At 38.7% G+C, this 19,745-nt stretch overlaps 1 protein-coding gene across 4 annotated transcripts in view; it reads right to left on the bottom strand.

Annotated features, from left to right (window-relative positions):
• Positions 1-68: 68 nt before the first annotated feature.
• Positions 69-19,745, bottom strand: part of rnf10 (ring finger protein 10) — a 28,731-nt gene continuing 9,054 nt past the window's right edge. Inside the window, exons 6-17 of one of the 4 annotated variants that reach the window (XM_072587241.1) lie at positions 17,934-18,067; positions 14,914-15,074; positions 13,805-13,939; positions 12,917-13,145; positions 12,607-12,740; positions 9,577-9,694; positions 9,398-9,499; positions 9,140-9,310; positions 3,978-4,078; positions 2,858-2,915; positions 2,596-2,754; positions 69-888 (exon numbers count right to left, since the gene is read on the bottom strand). In XM_072587241.1, coding sequence (XP_072443342.1) covers positions 815-888; positions 2,596-2,754; positions 2,858-2,915; positions 3,978-4,078; positions 9,140-9,310; positions 9,398-9,499; positions 9,577-9,694; positions 12,607-12,740; positions 12,917-13,145; positions 13,805-13,939; positions 14,914-15,074; positions 17,934-18,067 — 1,576 coding nt within the window. In that variant the 3' untranslated portion in view covers positions 69-814. Of the gene's footprint in view, positions 889-2,595; positions 2,755-2,857; positions 2,916-3,977; positions 4,079-9,139; positions 9,311-9,397; positions 9,500-9,576; positions 9,695-12,606; positions 12,741-12,916; positions 13,146-13,804; positions 13,940-14,913; positions 15,078-17,933; positions 18,068-19,745 lie in introns of all 4 variants that reach the window. The other 3 variants (XM_072587242.1, XM_072587238.1, XM_072587239.1) reach the window with 3 other exon arrangements.

The raw sequence follows: 19,745 nt of genomic DNA, 5'->3' as shown, positions 1-19,745 counted from the left end.
CAGAGCATCATGCAGTAGTCACTGACCCCTTTATGGGAGAAGGCAGAAAATGAACACACTGCACAAGAGTCTTTTATTGCATCTATTACTCTGCTGTTGCATGAAAAAAAAGGTGAAGGGTAGAAGTAACAAAGCTGAACTCAACACTTCATTAGATACTTGACAGTCACTTTTTTAAAAAAGATACTTTTCAAATTAAAATTTTCAAAAAAGGGAAACTCCAGCTAATTTTAATTTATGTTGTGCCACCAGTAGCATAACCTTGTTAGGAGTGATACTTACAGGCCCATTCAATGTTTATCACTGATTCATTTGATTTTGAGGTGCAGAATATTTTACAAATCTTCAGTGATGTTGGTGGAAGGGATAAGATGGGCCAAAACACCACCTGACTAACAATGACAAATATTAGCTGAAAGAAAATAAAGTGCCAATTACTTACAAAATAATTGGGGTAGAGGGTGATAACAGCAAAAAAGAAATTAGCCCCCACTGTCCACATAACAGAAGTTAAGCTCCAGATTTTATTGGAATTTCCCTTGTTTAAAAAAGTCCCATGTCACAAGCTATATAAATTGGCTATGATGTTTAACCTCAAAGCTGTGAAACCTGTATACATAAACAGGAGGCAAACTTTCAATGACAAGCCACTCAAACAATTGCCAATGATGTAATCTTCCAGGTTTGAAATACAACAAAAATTCAAACTATAGCAGCAAACAAAATTATTTTTGCACAGACAGCAATGAATGCAAATACAGGCACTGGCTGCCTGGGATTCTGAAATGGGTGAAATGGGCAATGATTGCCTACATTACTTTGTGTGAACTACCGAAGTACTGAAGAGCAACATCTGCTTTTTTTTCTTCTTTTTCCGATTCCTCTCCTCTGCAAGAGAAAAGGATCCATAATTAGAGGAAAAATGTCCACATCCCTACTTTTAAAGTTAATTGTTCGCTAAGTATTTTATTCATTTCATTGGTACACTGGGAGCATTATTCACCAGTTGTTTTTTTAAACATTTTGCTAAATGACAAATTAAATCACTCCAGCTGAAGAGTAGCCAAGTGTCGGATGCGGATTTTGAAAGAATACAAAAACACCTTTCTACAGCTTCTCAGCAAGATCTGATTATTCTTACTGTATATATGAAAGATTCTCACTAATCCTAATGCCTTTTCAAGCAGCTAGGCAAAGTCAACTATATTACCAAAAGACGAAATAGTGCTGTCATTACCCAATAGCAACTGTGATTACTTTATCTGCATGTATTAGTCAAATTATCTACATAGAACAACACATCATGTCCTGGAACACAATTCCCTAGAAAAGGATTGGAGTCTGGGTCACTGAATATATTCAAGGCTAAGTTAGCTAAATATTATTGGATGCAGACAGGAAAGTGGTATTTGGGTCACAATTAGATCAGTCATGACACTGATTGATGGAGCAGGCCCAGGAGGCTGAATGAATCGTCTGTTCTGTGTCTTATGTCACCCTACTTTTGAATTTTGAAAATGAGGAGGAGAAAAACCTTCATGTACCCCTAAATATTTAAAATCTGGTTTGCTGCTTGTTGTGAAAAGACATGGGGACATTGTTCTGTAAAGTGTTAGTTATATATTCATTGCATTTAATTGTAAACAAATAGTAGATATGAACTGGTGACTTAAGCCGGAGACAGAATAAAGCGGTTGTGGGGTTAGGTGCATGCTTTCCATGTATATAATATAAAATGTGTGGAGATTGACTCCAATTCTACCCTTCATTTACTGGCTTTTTGGAGCATTACACAAGGGGTGGCACGGTGGCTCAGTGGTTAGCACTGCTGCCTCATAGCACCAGGGTCCCAGGTTAGATTCTAGCCTCAGGCGACTGTCTGTGTGGAGTTTGCACATTCTCCCCGTGTCTGCGTGGGTTTCCTCCAGGTGCTCCGGTTTCCTCCCACAGTCCAAAGATGTGCAGGTCAGGTGAATTGGCCATGATACATTGCTCAGTGTTAGGTGCATTAGTCAGAGGGGAAGTGGATCTGAGAGAGTTACTCTTCGGTGGGTCGGTGTGGACTGGTTGGGCTGAAGGGCCTGTTTCCACACTGCATGGAATCTAATCTAAATAAGTGAACAGTTGAAACTGAAAGAAAACTACTGCTTTGTATTTATCTAATCTATACTGTCTTGCAATTTCTGCAAGGACCTCTTTTGAATTGATCACTGGCTATTTAAATATTCAAGAGACTTGATGCAAATGTTCAGTATTCCATCACATGAAAAATTATTGCATTTGGGGAGATACACTTTCTTTATTCAGAACTATTTAAATAATTACCATAAAACCAATAAAAGTCTCTCCAAAATACTCCAATGCTTCCTTGTACGTATTCTAAAGCGGTACTGGCAACAGGCTCATTCCATCATACAGCTGAGTCCACAGCTCACAATTACATGAGCAACCCATAGTGCCAAAGTGAGCAAAATTTTAATGTTACAACCATACATCATTTCCTAAAATCAAATTAATGTCAACATATTGATTATTGCCTTTAATTCAACCACCAATTTCCTCTTCCTTCCCTCCCAAGAGGAGCAAACCACCTACCTGCACAGAACTCTGGGCCTGGAACTCTATCAAGCTTGAGGAATGCTGCCTCCATAGCCTGACTAAAGGAATTTTGAAAGCTTGGTACAGGTACACGGTCTGAAATGTCACTCTCTCCATCACTATCTGCTGCAGGTGGGGGCATCAAACTGGTTTCTGCTGTCAAAACAATTTCAATCAGTATTCCAACCTCCCTATGTGAAAATCATCATTAACACAATTACAGTCTTGTTAAAAGTTTCTATACTTTAGAAAATATCACCTTTTCTTGGAGTTACTTTGGGCCACACTTCTGCCTTAGCCTTCCCATCCCTCAACATCTGTAAGGAAAAATATACCAAGTACCGGTATTTAAAACGTTTGTTGAAAACATTATGTCATAGGACTGAGAAAAAAATAGATACCAAACCAGAGGAGGAGAGACTAGGTAGTGTGACAAAAAACTTGAGATGAGTTTTAAAGAGGATCTATACTAAAGATGGAGATAGAGCAGCAGGGTGTAGGGAAGAAATGCACAACATGACAGAAGATCATGGATATTGGAGAAATTATAGAGTAGAAGGCTGGAGATAGGGAAGATTGAGACTATTTGGGATTTAAATACAAAAGGAACTTAAATTTCAGACAGTATTGTATCAGGTGTCAAACGTAGCTAAGCTATGGTTTGTGGAATGCAGAAGAGAGGTACAGCAGTTCAGAGAGAGTCGAGCTGTGAAAGGCATGGAAGAGGGTTTCAGCAACTGTGCTTAATTAACAGCTGAGTAGACATCAGATTGATGATGATTAAAGTAAATAGCAGGACAGAAATTTAGCTTTTCTAGAATGGTTACCCGGAGGAAACCGCAACTCAACCAAGCCTAGGTGACTGACAAGCTAAAAACACAGAGGAGTCTAAAAGAGATGTGGGGGAGTAGAAGAGATTTCCTCAAAGCATTTAATTCCAATGAAACAATTAAATTTCATCCCAAGTTATTTTTTCATAAAAACTACACAAGATGATTCATAGAATTCAGACAGTTGGATGAACCTAGTCAACACGAGTTTTAAAAAATGCGACCTAACAGATTACAAATTTGTGGCTGGAGTATAACGTTCCTTTTCTTTAATTCTCCATACTGTACTATAAGTATTTCTCTTAACCCCCTCAAAATAAGCACCCTGTTCCCAAATTCCAGGTAGTTAGAGGCCTTTAATCCTCAGACCTCTACTTCCATTTCTTGAGAAACCAGTAAGGTACACAACTTGAAACCAAGCATTATCCTAATTTTAATCTTGGTTGGTAAAAGTAACTTGTGCACAATTTTGTATTCAAAACCTGCTCACACCAGAAGTGCATATTTATGCCTGAATACGTTATCCATTTTCACCTCAACTGAAATTACCTGAGCAAATGAAGGAAAGCACGCTTCATCTTCCAAGCTGCCAACACACTGAGGAGGATTCCCTGGACTAAAAGCAAGGACGGATTGATTCAATGCTGATTCTACAGGAAGAATTAAGAAGTGATTCAGAAGCATTCACTTTGTGCAGTTCCAACGTTTCCAGCTAGGTCAAATCATTACAAAAATAAAGAGATTACAAGACAGGACATATCACAGATGCCTCGCCCCAGTAACCATATCATTCATACCAGGTCAAATAAAGTTAAGTCCAGGAATTTTGCTGAACACCAGATTTCAGTTTCTGCTTCGTTTAACATCTTACGTAGAACAGACTGAATCACAACAGCTAGCTATTCATCAGCCGGAGGTAAAACTTCCCCAAACCTAGGAGCTGAAAGCTGTGAAGCAAGCTCAGATAATACCTCTTATCAGAGTGATTAGGTGTTACACACCCCTGGAACAGTGGGACTTGAACGTGGGCCTCCTGGCTCAGAGGTAGAGACAATACCACTGCACTAGAGGCCTCTGTAAAAAAGCACTTCATAAAGATTATGTAAAATTCAGCTGTGAATTTGTTATTCAATTATCAAGGTTTCACAAGCAGCACCACAATATAGACATTTTTCTTTAAATCCCCACTTGTCTTCTTTTCAATTAAAGACAATTAGCATTTTGTTGCCTCGAAGATAAACACTGCAAAACTAGGCTGAAACTAAAAGTTTAAAATTCCAATTTACTCAGCAGCCTCATTCAACTCAGACCTAAAATGGTAGCGTGACCACCAATATTTCAGTGAAGTACAAAACTGAATGCAAAATCTACAAGTCATTTCAATTTTGGAAAACTACCCAATTACAGAACTTGTTGGCTCATTTCCAAAGAACTAGAGTTGCACAACATGAAGCATCCATTGTTAAAGTCTTCTTTTAAAAGTAGGACAGATAACCCCTCCCTGCTGATAAATGTGCAATAAAGTGACACCATTTCACGTGGCGTTAGTGCATCTACAGCAAATTTTTTTTATTACCCATAGGTGTGGTTACAGAATTTCAAGTGATGAATTAATTACACAAAAATATAAATTAGCAAGTTTGCAATGTATTAACATTTAAAATTGCTGTTATCCAGATATGAAAGGCAGCCACGGATATATTACAAGTAATTATCAATACCAACTTATCCAGAAATAATAACCTTACTCTTTGAAAGATATATTCCCTTTACCCTTGGAACACTTCAAGCTCATAACTTTATGCAAGAGACTAAATAAATGAATCTATTATTGCTGCTGCAGCTATCAGATGAAACGTTTGCTAAACCCCATTATTTATGTCATGCTGTGTCACAGTATGTATTGAGCTCAGATGTGTTGAGGTTAATGGTCCACAGTAAAATGTTTTGTAAATCCACGTTCCAGAGTTTAGAGTGTGAAAGGGAGCCTATTCCAAGCAATTATGTGCAATATATAGGGAACAACTTAATCAGTTGATTTTAATATTCATTCATGGACATAGGCAAAGCCGGCTAGGCCAGCACTTATTGCTCAACCCTAAATGCCAGGCAGCAGTTAAGAGTCAACCACATTCTGTGGATCCAGGGTTACATGTAGGCCAGACCAGGTAAGGACAACAGTTCCCATCCCTAAATAAAATTAGTGAACCAGATGGGTTTTTCCTGACAATCAACAATGGCTTTATCATTAGACTCTTGATTCAAGATTTTGGTGGCTCAGTGGTTAGCACTCCTGCCTCAAAGCACCAGGATCGATTGTGTGGAACGGTGTGTGGAGTTTGCACGTTCTCCCCGCCTCTGCGTGGGTTTCCTCCCACAGACCAAAGATGTGCCGGTCAGGTGAATTGGTCATGAAAAATTGCCCATAGTGTTAGGTGCATTAGTTAGTGGGTTACTCTTCAGAGGGTCAGTGTGGACTGGTTGGACCGAAAGACCTGTTTCCACACTGTAGGGAATCTAATCCAGTCTTTATTGAATTTGAACTTGACCTGCCATGATGGGTGTTGCAAAATTGGGTACAGTAATTGCAGACTGGGAGGAAGTTAAAATTTGGTGTTTGTAAAATGCTGGGGCGGGGGGGGAGAAAGAGAGGAAAAAGAGCATTGCATGGTACCTTTGAAATATGGTGCTTTTTGTGCATGGATTTAAAAAGCAAACACACCAAAAGCCTGAAGTGAAGCATATCAAAAGGCTGTACAGTTAACAGGCCAGGAGAAAGTGAGGACAGCAGATGCTGGAGACCAGAGTTGAAAAATGTGGTGCTGGAAAAACACAGCAGGCCAGGCAGCATTCGAGGAGCAGGAGAATTGACGTTTCAGGCATAAGCCCTTCTTCAGTTAACAGGCCAAGCAGGTTTTTTTTTTAAAACCAAGACAACAGGTTTCTGAATTTAGCCAATTTGAAACAGGTACTTAAGATATCAAAAACCTATTAAATTTAAATCTGATGGTTTTGACAACACAAAACCAATCCCTTTATGAAATATTCATAAAGGGTACAAAAGGGGGCAGTTGGACAAAGACCTCAGCTAACTTTCATCCAAAGCTCTACCAGTCATCTATCTTAGAGAAAGTACCATCTAAATAATAAACGGTAACAATGATGGAAAAGGCATTCCTGGCAGGAGAATCGACATAAGGCACAAAACATTCCAGAAGATAGGTAACCTGGCTGTTACTTCATAACTAAACTCTATTTTTGTATCTTGCTTTATTCAGGAATAGTTATTAGTTAGAAGGGATTTGCTGGGTTTGTTAATAGTTTAGTTAATTTGTTCACTTAGATAAGTTGTTATTTGTTGATTTTAGAGTGAGTGTTAGGACTTTATTTTTACTTAACCACTCAAAGTTGCTGAAAAACAGGTTATACCACTTTTCACATTCTTTTTACAGAGTAGAGGGTGAAGTGCTCCTCTTTGAGTGTTGCGGTTTTAGTTCAGACGGGTGTCAACCTCTTCTTTATTGAATTCAAGCTTCACCTGCTATGGTGGGATTCTAACCCAGGTTCCCAGAACATTAACAGAAATTGCTGGAATATTCAGATTTGGCAGCATCTGAGGACACAATCATATCAGACTCCAAATGTTAATTGTTTCTCTTCACAACTGAAACAGTATTACCATTTGGAGTTGGACCTATTTCTCTTTCCACAGATAGTGCCAGAGCTGCCCAGCTTTGTTTTCATTTCTAATGGGCTGACACAATGACAACCAGACAGAGGGGTCCAGGCCAACAGAGACAACCTCAGATTAAGCAGGCCATCTAGATCTGAGGAATGGAAGAATTTCTTCACCTGGAGGGGAGTGAATCTTTATGATTCTTTATCCTAGAAAGCTGTGGAAGTTCAATCATGAAGTACGTTCAAGAAAGAGATAGATAAATATCTATATACTTATGACATCAGGGGAATTAATAGCAGAGGAAAACAACACAGGTAGATGGTTAGCAATGATCTCAAATGGTGGAGCAGGCTCATGTTGGCTGATTGCCCTAAATTCCTATGATGGAAGGCCAAAGGAAATGGTGCCGAGTAAGAAACAAAAGATCTTTTGAGTCCGAGATGTAAATGGGTTAAATAAAATAATTTCCAACAGTTGACTGAAAATATAGGGACATATGTTATCATGTGGAAATGTGGAATTCAATGTTGAGCCCAGATGCTGTTAAGTGTCTCATTAACAATTAGTGCCATTCTTTTAATTTTGAATTGAGCTTTGTTGACCACTGTAGGAGATAAGCACAAAGATTAGAGTGGAAATGAGGCGATTGCAAGTTCATAATCAGTCCCTCTGGCTAAAGGTGGGCCACAAAATATTCAGTGAATTTGCTTGGAGCCTTATATCTGAGGAGACCACAAGGATCAGCAAAAACAGTATACTGAACAGAAAATAGGTGCACTCTGACAACCATCCTCACCCTCTCACGTAAGGAATGGGACCAAATGGTTTATGCTACAGAGCCAACATGGATTTGATGGGTCAGTCAAATAGCCTCCAGAATAGCAACTATCTTTTCACTGGACATTTAGAGCCTTTGTTTCAAAACTGATTTCAAAAGATCTTGATCTTAACTACTTCCCCATTTCTTCTGGACACCAACTCTTGGTGTTACGCTTCCTTCGGACCTATCTTCTTGTTTCATTGCCATCCCTTTTGCTTTGCATCGTCCCTTTTAGGACAAAGTGAGGACTGCAGATGCTGGAGATCAGAGCTGAAAAATGTGTTGCTGGAAAAGCATAGATCAGGCAGCATCCAAGGAGCAGGAGAATCGACGTTAAACTTCCCACCCCATATCATTGCCAGCATTAACAATACCTGACTACTTACAGTGCATGCCTATAATAAAGCCTGTAGGCTAAACTGGGCTGAAGAATCTTTTGCCTAATATGCTTACCCTTCCCATCAACCCTCCTTCCACTAAAGACACTGTTTGCCCGTTGAGACACTGCTTCAGTTGCCGTCCAAATCATCACAACCTGGTGAACTACTTAACTCGCCACTCAGTTGTCAAAACGTCGATCGTCCCTTTTATAATTGCATCTCTCTTCCCTTCAATCTTAGCAGATATTCCTTTTATTTGTTTTCTACAGTTGCCATATTCACTTGCTGAAAACTTCTGTCTTAAGCTTTTCTGGCTTGGAACATTTACTTTTATCTCTCTCCACAGATACAATCCAAACTTAAATGTTTTCAGTTAATCAACGTCACAGATAAAGACAAATAGTTGTGCAATAAGAACCATGAAAGTCATTTAAAATTTGCAGTAAACCATGAGCACTTTTTCACCCCCAAGGAAAGCTTACACAATAGAAATAAAAGCATATTTTAAGCTGACATTCTACTGCAGTATTTAAAGTACTGCTTTGTTCCAAGTATAGTTAAACAATGATCACCATGTCTGTCTATTCAGATGGGACTTGTAGAACATTTAGTATGGTTTTTGTGCTGTCTTGAATAACACTGCTCACTCAAATTACCAAGGTTATTTAAATGGTCATTCTTGTTAACAAATCTTACTCTACACAAAATTTGTACCATGTTTGCCTGCATGACACTAAATACAAAATAATTGTATAACTGGTTCAAGGAATATTCAAGGCACTAATAAAACAATATTTGCTACTCAGACTAAACTTTGATACAAATTTCGTACCTGCCAAAAAATTGGGGCTGCTGCTAAGGGTGGCACTGACTGAAAGACAACTTGAGGGTAGAGGGTCACCATCAGAACTGTTTGGGGAAACAATGCTTGGTAGAATTTCTAAAGAAGATCCACATGCTGGAAATTGCTGGAAATTTTCCAAGGCAATATGAACTTCTGGATCTAAAAGATATGAAAATGTATTAAAGAGCTAGTGAACAAAAGTTACATTTGAATTGAAAGATAAGTGGAGAGGAACAGATGGCTCACATTTGCCTTGCTTTTTATTTTCTTCCATTTCAATCTGACGCTCTCTTCGACGTTCATCTCGAGCTTTTTTTAAGCGAAGGCATCTCCTTCTGTTTAGATCCTCTATAAAGGAGAAACAACTTCAAACTTCAAAACACAAATCTTGATTCACAAGCTTGATTCACAAAGCAGAAACAAACCTGAAAAAGCTTCCAAAGTTTCCTTAGAAACCACAGGTGGCTTCAGAGCCAGCTCACAAATACCAAACTCGCAGGTAAGAGGTAGATGACACAAATAGCGGTGTCTACGGCGTACTTCCTGTGGAAAGAGGTTCAAGCGTATCAATAAATGCATAACAGATTTATGTAACAACCAATTGATAAGTCTTCTACTGACTGAACAGGCAAATACTCCATATTAAAGGAGCTTCAATCCATGATTTCTGCTAAAATCAGCCAAGTTCAGTTGGAACAAGATATTCCTGAACTTTTGGGTAAGAGACTGGGACAAAGGCATTACAAGGCGAAAGTTTGTCAAGGCATTTTGTTTTGACCTAAAATGGTAAGTGGTGGAAAATACCAAGCAATGCAATAACACCATTCATTAGAAGCTTACGCCTCTCAGCTAAAAAGGATGCCACAGTTCACTTGAGATATGTTCAGTCAATCTATTCAGGGATGTTATGACATCTGAAGAGCTACTACATCTGAAGACACTACCACTGCACTACAAAGGGCCTCCAACACAATGAGAAAACTCTGACTACCAACTAACATCCATTAATTTGGAAAATTCAAATGAATAAGAGGAGAAAAGAGTTAGTCAGAATGACCTTCACATTAATTTGCCAACTCAATAATATTGTTTCACCAAGAGTGATGGCAATTACCCCTTCTATTCAAGCTGGAATGTGATCAGTTATTAAACTAAATCATTCCATACCATACAGTGCCGCAGCAAGAATTTATCCATTAAATTCAAACAAATTCTGTACAGCTGGTGACTTCATGCCATGTATTGCAAATAGAACCTCAACTCTTTTCAATTTATTCTACCTGTTTATTAAGTGAAATACTGGAAAAGATTAGTGAGCAGGATGAGCTTTCTTCTACCTGACCTCTGCTGTTGGTAAGATTTTAGAGTCTATTAATTAAGGGTAGATTACAGAGTACTTGCAAGTGCACACGAAAATAGGGCTGAGTCAGCACAGCTTCATCAAGGGAAGGGGAGGTCTGACAAATCTTAATGGATTCTGTGAGATGGTAAGGAGCAAGCTAGATAAAAGGACATGATCTATTTGGATTTCCAGAAGGCCTTTGGCAAGGTACTGCATGGGAGGCTAAAGAAGAAGAAAAAAAGAGCCCATAGGATTAGGGGCAAAGTACTGACAGGATTGGCCGACTGGCCAAAGGCAGAATGGAATAAACAATTCTTTTTCAGGATGGCGGCCAGTGACTAGTAGAATTCAACAGGGTCAGTGTTGGAACCACAACTATTCACACTATATTTTAATGATCTAGGCGAAGGACCTGAGGGTTTTTGCTACGTTTGCAGATGACAAAGATAGGTAAGGCGGCAGATAGTGATGAAGTGAACAGGCTGCAGAAGGACTTTGACAAAGTGGGAGTGGGAAAGAAAGTTACAGATGGAATACAAGGTGAGAAAGTGAGGTTATGCATTTCAGTACCCAGAGGCAACATAGGCTATTAATTCACTAAGGGGAAGGCTTTGGAAATCTGAAGCAAAAAGGGACATGGGAGTCCTAATTGAGGATTCTCAAGGTAAAAATGCAGGTTCAGTTGACAATTAGGAAGGTAAATGTAATGTTAATACTCACTTCAAGAGGTTTAGAATACAAGGCAGGGATGTACTGCTCAGGCTGTATAAGGCCATTGTCAGACATTTGGAATATTGCAAGCAATTTTGGGCCTGTATCAAAGGATGGATGTGCTGGCACTGGAGGAGATCCAGAGGAGGTTTACAAGAATGATCCCAGGAATGAAGGGCTTGTCATGAGCAGCAGTTGAGATCTCCGGTTCTGTACTTGGAGGTTAGAAGAATGAGGCACTTGGGCCGTGTGAATGTGGAGATGTTTCCACTTGGAGACTCGGACCCAAGGGAACAGCCTCAGAGTAAAGAACGGAGGAGGGATTTCTTCACCCTGAGTGTGGTGAATCTTTGGAACTCATTGCCTCGTAAGGCTATGGAGGCCAGGTCAGAGTACATTTAAGACAGCGATGAATTTGGGGGGGGGGGCGGAGGTTCCTTACTGGCAAGGAAACAAGGGTTACAAGGAGAAGGCAGGAGAAATATAAGCCACAATCAAATGGTGGAGCAGACTTGATGGGCCAAACGATTTAATTCTGCTCCTATATTTTATGGTCTTTCACATATTTAGATAATACTACTGAATGACACAGTAATCGAAAAGAATAAAAATCAAGCTTTAATGTGAAAGCCCAAGGTCTACTGAATTCTAGATAAAACCATTCCAAAGTAAGTATCACAACAAGCATTACAGAACCAATTTCCAAGGTCATAGTCAACGTTTAACTTTCTAAGTATTAAATTCACTCAATCTGGTCATTACAGGCAAGGTAAGTATTTACTGTAAAGCTATGCAATTTGCCTTCAAGATGCTGAGCCATCTTAAACCACTGCAGTCAAAGTGAAGGCAATCTGTGCTATTAGGGAACACACTCCAGGAATTTGATCTTGTGCCAGTAAAAGAATGGCAATATATTTTCACATCAGGATGGTGTAGGGCTTGGGAACTGAATTTACAGGCAGTGATGTTCCCTTGTACCAGTAACCCTTAACTTCACGGTGGTGGAGGTCACAGGCTTGGAGATACGGTTGAAGGCTTGGCCAGATATTGTTATGTATTTTGTATGTGGCAAAAACAGCAATGCTGCAGGGAGGAACTGTTAAGGATTTTTATGGGACGTCAATCATGGGGCTGCTTTGTCCTGGCTGATGTTGAGCCTCATGTTCTTAGAGCAGCATTCAGACAAGTAGCAAGTATTTCATTACACTTCCAAACTGTGCCATCCACATAATAGTAATTAAGTTATGCAATGGGATACAGTAAACAATGTCATGTCACTGCCTGTATTCAAGACTACTGGATGCCAACACTGAAATCCAAAAGTGAAAGAATGCTCCAAAAGTGAAGACCGCCATGAGAACAAAATGTTCAAATTTATAAAATAAAATGCAAGTTACTCTACCTCAGTCATTGAATGTCCAACAATCTCCACCACTGTTGCAGTGATCTTCTCAGGACACTTTTCCAGACTACCGTACTCTCTCACCAGACAGCGCACATTAACTGGGCTCAAAAACATATATTGCCCATCCTCAGCTGAAAAAAAGAATGAATTAGTCTTGCAGAAACAAAATAAAGCAAGAACTTAAATATTAAGATTTCAGATTAGTTCAACAACTCAGTCATGTTTATAAGATAATTTAAATAGCTGTTTCTTTTCTTTCAGGACAAACATCAGGATTTATTTGATACCATTTAAGTAGAAGGCTCACCTTGGTAATAATAATAGTAGGTGGTTTCTGAGCTTGGTCTAGCAGCCTCAATTGAAGGCCCATTTTCAGGTTCGCCACAATTAGTCCCATGAGCTCCTTCTGTTTTGTCACCGCTGATTTTTTCAGGAACAGCAATTGGCTCATCCACTTCAGTGCATGCTGGAGCAAAGGTCTTCTCTGGAGATTCATCAATAATTTCATCAAATGCAGATGAATAAGCCAATACATGCTAATAGGAAATATTCAGACTAGATCAGATTAGATTTAAACATATATATATTTACACAACCAACAGATTAAAATTCACAAAAACATCAATATTCAGTGCTAAATGAGCAAATATTGCATTACAAAAACCAAGCCATTATCTTGAGTCACTGCCACAAATTCAGTTGTGCAATCCCTGACTTGCTGGCAACTGAGACTACCAGGTAGCAGTCCAAACATTATAACTGATTCATAAACTTCCCACCCCATATCATTGCCAACACTAACAATACCTGACTACTTACAGTGCATGCCTATAATAAAGCCTGTAGGCTATACTGGGCTGAAGAATCTTTTGCCTAATATGCTTACCCTTCCCATCAACCCTCCTTCCACTAAAGACACTGTTTGCCCATTGAGATACTGCTTCAGTTGCCGTCCAAACCATCACAACCTGGTGAACTACTTAACTCGCCACTCAGTTGCCCTTGATCACGTTGCCACGTGTTGCTGAAAGTCCCGTTATACTTTCCAGCAAAAGAATTGCCGTGCTAAACATAGCCCGGTGATCCCCTAGATGCTAAATAGTCGAGTAATTACCAACACTTACATTAAATTTTAATTGTTTTCAAATACCCCCATGAACACAAATTAAAATCACCCTGCAATGTTGGTACTAACTTGGTTCTTGCCACATATTGTGGTATTCTCTGCAGGTGCTGTTGAATCAACAATGGTCAATTCCTCAAGTTTAGACACCGCTCCAGGAACGTCCTTCCCTGGAGTAGGACAGCCCAGCAATTCTTGCTCTCGAAACTGCAATTTCAAAATCCAAAAAGTTCAGCTTGAAATGGGAATATAATAATTGCACTACAGATTCAGGCTAGTAATACTTGATAGGAGAACTGGTTAATAAACAAACATTTAACATAAGCTCCAGTTACATGTTCAGGTAGCAAGATTAAGACAGGATAATCACCATAATCTCACTTCTTTCATTTGAACCAATTTAAGTGTGAAGATGCAAGAAAACTGCAAAAACAGCCAACATTCCTCAATGTTCCTCTGCATCAGTTCCTCTATAATTTCAGGTCAAAAAAATCTGTTTTTAGAACCCATATATATATACCTACAGGCTGATTTTTCAGTATCTTCCAGTCACCAAAGAAAATCAGAAGGACTGGGAAAACCAGTCATCTAAGGCCTTCAAACTTTAGAAATTTAGCAAAAAGCAAGGATTCCCTATCATTTTTAGATGAGCAAACCAAAATCAAGTTTTACTTCTGCCTGGCTCATTACTTCAATGATAGATCATAATTCAATCTGCAGAGGTACAAGCCCCACATTTAAGTCTAGTATTCTGCAGAAATAATTACACCTTTGGTATATCTAATTTCTCTCATGCCTGATCTAACGAAATTAAAAGACCATGAATAATTGCCAGTAACAGCACAAAGTTAGCACTGACCACGTGTAGTCAAATAAAGCCAGTCACCTAAACAATACTACCAACACAAAAATGGTCAAAGGCAAAATCAGGGTATTACGACTTGAAGTGTCATAGTCCAAATATGATACGTGTCATCAAGAGTGACAAGAACATTAGAACAGATGCAATCCAGATGTTGGTCTCATACTAAAATATGTACCAACAGTAGTTTTTCATTTGATCTGATAAGCTTTCATTTACGAAAAATTCTTAATTTTTATTCCTGTTGCAGTCAGATAACATTCAGGGCCCTTCTACAATGCACAAAACAGGACAGCCTGTTAATGCTAGTTTATCATACCTTGAGCTCCTGCATTGCTGCTTCAATAAAGCAGGCTTCAGGTGTATCTTTCTCCTCTTCATACTGTCTCAACAAGGCTGCTTGCTCTTTATCTATCACGTGCTGCAAAACCTGCTGTGTTGTCGCCAGAAGCAGCTTTGAATAACGGCTGTATTCTTCATCTACTGAAGTATTCAAATGAAATGTTACCATGTGCATAGCAGGGAGACTAAAACAATGTCAAATTCATTGAAAATGAAATGTTATTTTGTTTATTGCAACACAAGTTGGTTAGATGCAACTGGGCTTGGATGTAAAGTAAACTCAAAAGTTACATCAATTCATTAACTTAAAATTAGAGCCTCCAGCTGGACAATTTAGGTAACGAGTCGCTGAAAATCTAATCGTGACACTATGGGATACAGAGTAATGGTGATAATTCTCCGTGGTTTCAAACATATTTGTAAGTTTATGGCACAGGAGGTGGCTAGTGAGCTTACTGTCCACTAGCCAGCTCAAAAAGACCTATACCATCAAATTCAGATTCCAACTCTAGATCCACAGACCAATAAGTTATGCCACATTAAAAAACCTTAGACATGGTGGCTTTAAAGAGGATTTCTGCCCCTACCACCTTTTAATCAGAGTTCCAGACTTCAACACTGGATGAAAACAATAATTCAACTTCACTAATCCTTCCAATTTAAATTCTGATTACTATGCTCTGCTAAGAGGAAGTCTATCTACTTTCTGTTCCAAATTATACACACTTTCACCCTCCTATTCCAAAGAAAGCAATTCTAGCCTACCTGATCTTTCCTCAGAGCAAACACTGACAAAAACCTCTGTACATGGTTGTGCAATCATTCTTGATGTGACTAGAACTATATGCATTACTCAAATTAAAATTATTGCTAAAATAATGCTGATAGTTCTAGTATAATCTTCCTGCTCTTACTAGGCATGCCTCAAATCATGAAAATATTTGCAAACCTTTGTAACCACCTTCTTGATGTGTCCTGCTACCTTCAGAGATCTGAACATGGAATGAGAGTCATTATGTAACTTATTGCAGAATTCCTCACTTTCCCAAAATGGAGTGCCTCACTTCCCTGCACTGATTGACCAGTTCAATGACATGCCTGCAGTCTAAGATTCTCTTCTATACTGTCTACCACACAGCCTCTTTTTCATATCATTGCAAACTTAGAATTGTACAGTACAGATGAGGCCATTTGGCCCATCAGGTCTGCACTGACAAGACTACTCTAAATCTACACTAGTTTCACCTTCCTGAGTTTGATCCATAGCCTTGAATGTTGTGACACTTCAATGCTCAGTATCTTTTCAAGGTTCTAAGGTTATCTATCTCAACTACCCTCCCAGGCAGTGCATTCCAGACTCCCAAACCAGCTGGCTAAACACCTCTTGCCTTTCACCTTAAAATTATATCCCCTTGTTATCGATCCTTCCAACTGATTTCTACGCACCCTGTTCATGCCACTCAAATCTTATACACCTTTATCTGGTCCCCACTCAACCTCTTTTACGGAGGAAACCAACACAAGATTATCCAGCTCTGTTCACTGAGGAAATCCTCCAACCCAGACAACATTCTGGTGAACCTCCTGTAGATCCCCTCCAATGCACTCAATACTGCAGCAAACAGAATTGCACACAGTACTCCAGATACAGCTCAGCCGAAGTCCTATAACACCTCCAAATTTAATCTTCCTCCTCTTACAGCCTATGCCACAAATGATAAAAGTGTCTTGTGTACCTTAACTACAATATTAACCTGAACTGACACCTTCAGGCAGCCTCACTTTGTAAAGCAAACCAGAGCAGGACAGAGTTAATGGCAGGTCCCTGGCAAGTGTTGATAAACAAAGACCAGGGATGCACGTACATAGTTCCTTGAAAGTGGAGTCTCAGTCAGACCTATCACAAACTGGTGCCATCCTTATTGCTGCCTCAAATAATTCAACCAAATTAGTCACCTCAGCTTTAAGAGCAGCAAATGAAGACATCTAGAGTCCAGAAGGGCAGAAGTATGAGGTGGCACTACAGCTGCCTGTTCACTAGTCTGATCATTAGTAAAGCTAGAGTAGAATGTGGTTAATAATGTCAAAAATTACTTAAACTTGTAATTTTTTAAACTGCAAAAGGATACATCATAGGGCAACAGGCAAAACAGTAAGAATGAGACTTGAAAGTACACAAATTACAGGAAAAGTGTAGAATCTCAATTTTATAATTTTTTTTAGGAGTCACCATTTTCAATTGTGATTTCCAGCAGATATTGCAGCGACCAGCTCAATCATATCACATGACAACTAAAAATAGTAAGATATTCACAATTCCCACTGGTCTTCCAGTGTCACTGAAATTGTGAAGGTAAATGAAATCCTTAAGCTCCCTGACAAACCTACGTTACAATGTCAATTTAAAAGCTCCTTTTCTAGTACGGCAATAGACTAATTCTAACCAAAAGTATTCCTAGCACTTTGAAGTAAAAACACATTTTGTTTTTAGGGATTTAGTACTCCTTATTGACCTTGAACGTGACAGTCACAGATTACAAAAGTATGTCAAATTTAAAATAGCTCAAATTTAGTTTAAACCAGTACCCTTCTAATTCCACTTCGGAACGAGAGGTCGCTATCACCTGACAATAAAAACATTTGTTTTGCATCACTATTCAAACACCTCATGAATTACACCGGAATGCAATAATCTTTATGTAGGTGTTGAAGTACTTTACAAAAAAATTATTTCATTTACTCAAATGTAGATGCCTATATGGCATCTGCAACACATCTGTGGTTGACAGTTTATGAAACCATTGGCCTTCAGCTTCCCCAGTCCCCAACGCCTTATCTTCACCATGGACATCCAGTAAGGATGCCTTCAGCTCTTTCCCATACATCCACAATTCTGTATGCAATCTGGATGATCCACCCTAATGCCTAATACATACACATTTCTCTAAAGTGGTGCTGAGTGAAAAATGAACCAAATGAATTAGTGTTTCCACTCACCTCCCAAGTAAATTGGTTCAACTTTCATCCACATGGATTTGGGTAAAGCCATCAGGGCACCCTTCTCTCTACGCATCAACTGCATGGTTATTGTATCCTCCACACTGTACTGATGCGTCTCCATAGCAACAACACTAAAACAAAGCAAAGCTTTAATTAAATTTGCATTACTTATGAAGAGCTCCAATCTTTGATCATGTCTACATTGATGTGAAAGTGAAGGACAAACAGAGAACTTATCGTGATACCAAATAAAACTTCTTTAAAGTGAGTGGGAGAAGACAGGCTCACATTCCAATATTATAACTTTTCAATGCCTGACATCTGCATGATTGACTGGGCCGATTGATACCCGAGTGCTGTCTCAATCAACTGGTGATACACAGCAACGAAAGGACAAAGGGTCTACAAGTTAATTGACAGACTTGCCCTCAACAAAAAAATACTGAAGTGGTAAAAATGCTCAAGAAAAGTTTTATTTTAGAATAGACCAGCAACTCTTAATAAGCAGGATGAACCTATTGCCAGAAAACATCAATGTTTTGATGAAGCTGGGAAAGAAGCGTTAAACCATAAAACAAACAATTTGCAAATTAATAGTATGGTTTAAGAGCATCAGACGGCACTCAAAATCTTCCAAGTACAAACAATGCACAAATATCTCAATCTCACCATTTGAGGGATATCTATACATCCTGCCAAGTCAACGATAGCAACAAGCAAAGAAAAACAATATTTCAAGCAGACTTTCAAACAATTTTTGAATAGTACAGATAGAAGACTTGTCCTCTATTTGCACAAAGTGTAACAACATGGGGATGCAAAGCTGCCAAGATAAATAAAATCATTCAATTCAATTTCGAAAATATAGATTAGCTAATCTGAATACAAAGTCTTCCATCTCAGACAGAAAAAACTCACCAAGGCACAAAAAAGCAAAAGCATATTCCTGATGAATTAGTACACCTTCTGAAACTCTATTGAAACGGTGTCAATTTCACAGGAGAATCTCAATTTTTATGACTCTCTTCAAATAGATAATTTATCTTTTAAATCTGGTTATTCTATTGTATTGTCTAGCTCTCGAGTCAAGTATGATGATAAAATATTAACAAATATGAAAACTTTAAAATTGTGTACTTGGAAGATGCATAGAAGCAATCTCATGATTGAAAGATTACAATCCAATAGCATGATTCTGACACTAAACAGTTCATAGCTTAGGAAAAATGCTTACTAACAGGATAATTAATCAGCTCAGTGTTTTTATTCTTAATAATGAGATAAACCAATGATCATGACCAATTACGCTGCAATCTCTTCTGCATAACTTGTTTCATGCACGATCACCATTTGACTTCTCGTCCACATCTCTCCCTCAAAGTTAATTTCCAGATATAAGCCCTCTTCCATCAAAATATTTAATCTAAGGTTATAATGATTTTTGACCTTGTTGTGTGAAGTCATCCCATGTCCAAGTAAGTTTTAACAATATGTTGAGTACTGCTAAGCTACCAAGCCCAACAGAATTCAAAGACAATTGTACATTAACCTTCCATGCAATATTTTAGATAAGAATAAACTAAATCTTTGATCAATTCAGTGGTTCCAGACTACTTACCAGCTTTGCATGTTACTCCAGCCTGCACTCCAAGCAACCCTTAACTCCACCTACCCAAATTGACCGCTGTGCCAACTGCCTGACCCAAGATCTGGAAATATCCAAAATCCAGAACCACTTTAGAAGAGGATGCAGGATTTGAGATACTATATCCAAATGTTCAGCTATTATTTATACCAGCCACACAGACT

The sequence above is a fragment of the Chiloscyllium punctatum genome, chromosome 17 (assembly GCF_047496795.1).
Source record: "Chiloscyllium punctatum isolate Juve2018m chromosome 17, sChiPun1.3, whole genome shotgun sequence".
Lineage (NCBI taxonomy): Eukaryota > Metazoa > Chordata > Chondrichthyes > Orectolobiformes > Hemiscylliidae > Chiloscyllium > Chiloscyllium punctatum.
Note: the sequence above shows the minus strand (reverse complement) of the source record. Positions and strands in the feature narration are given on the sequence as shown.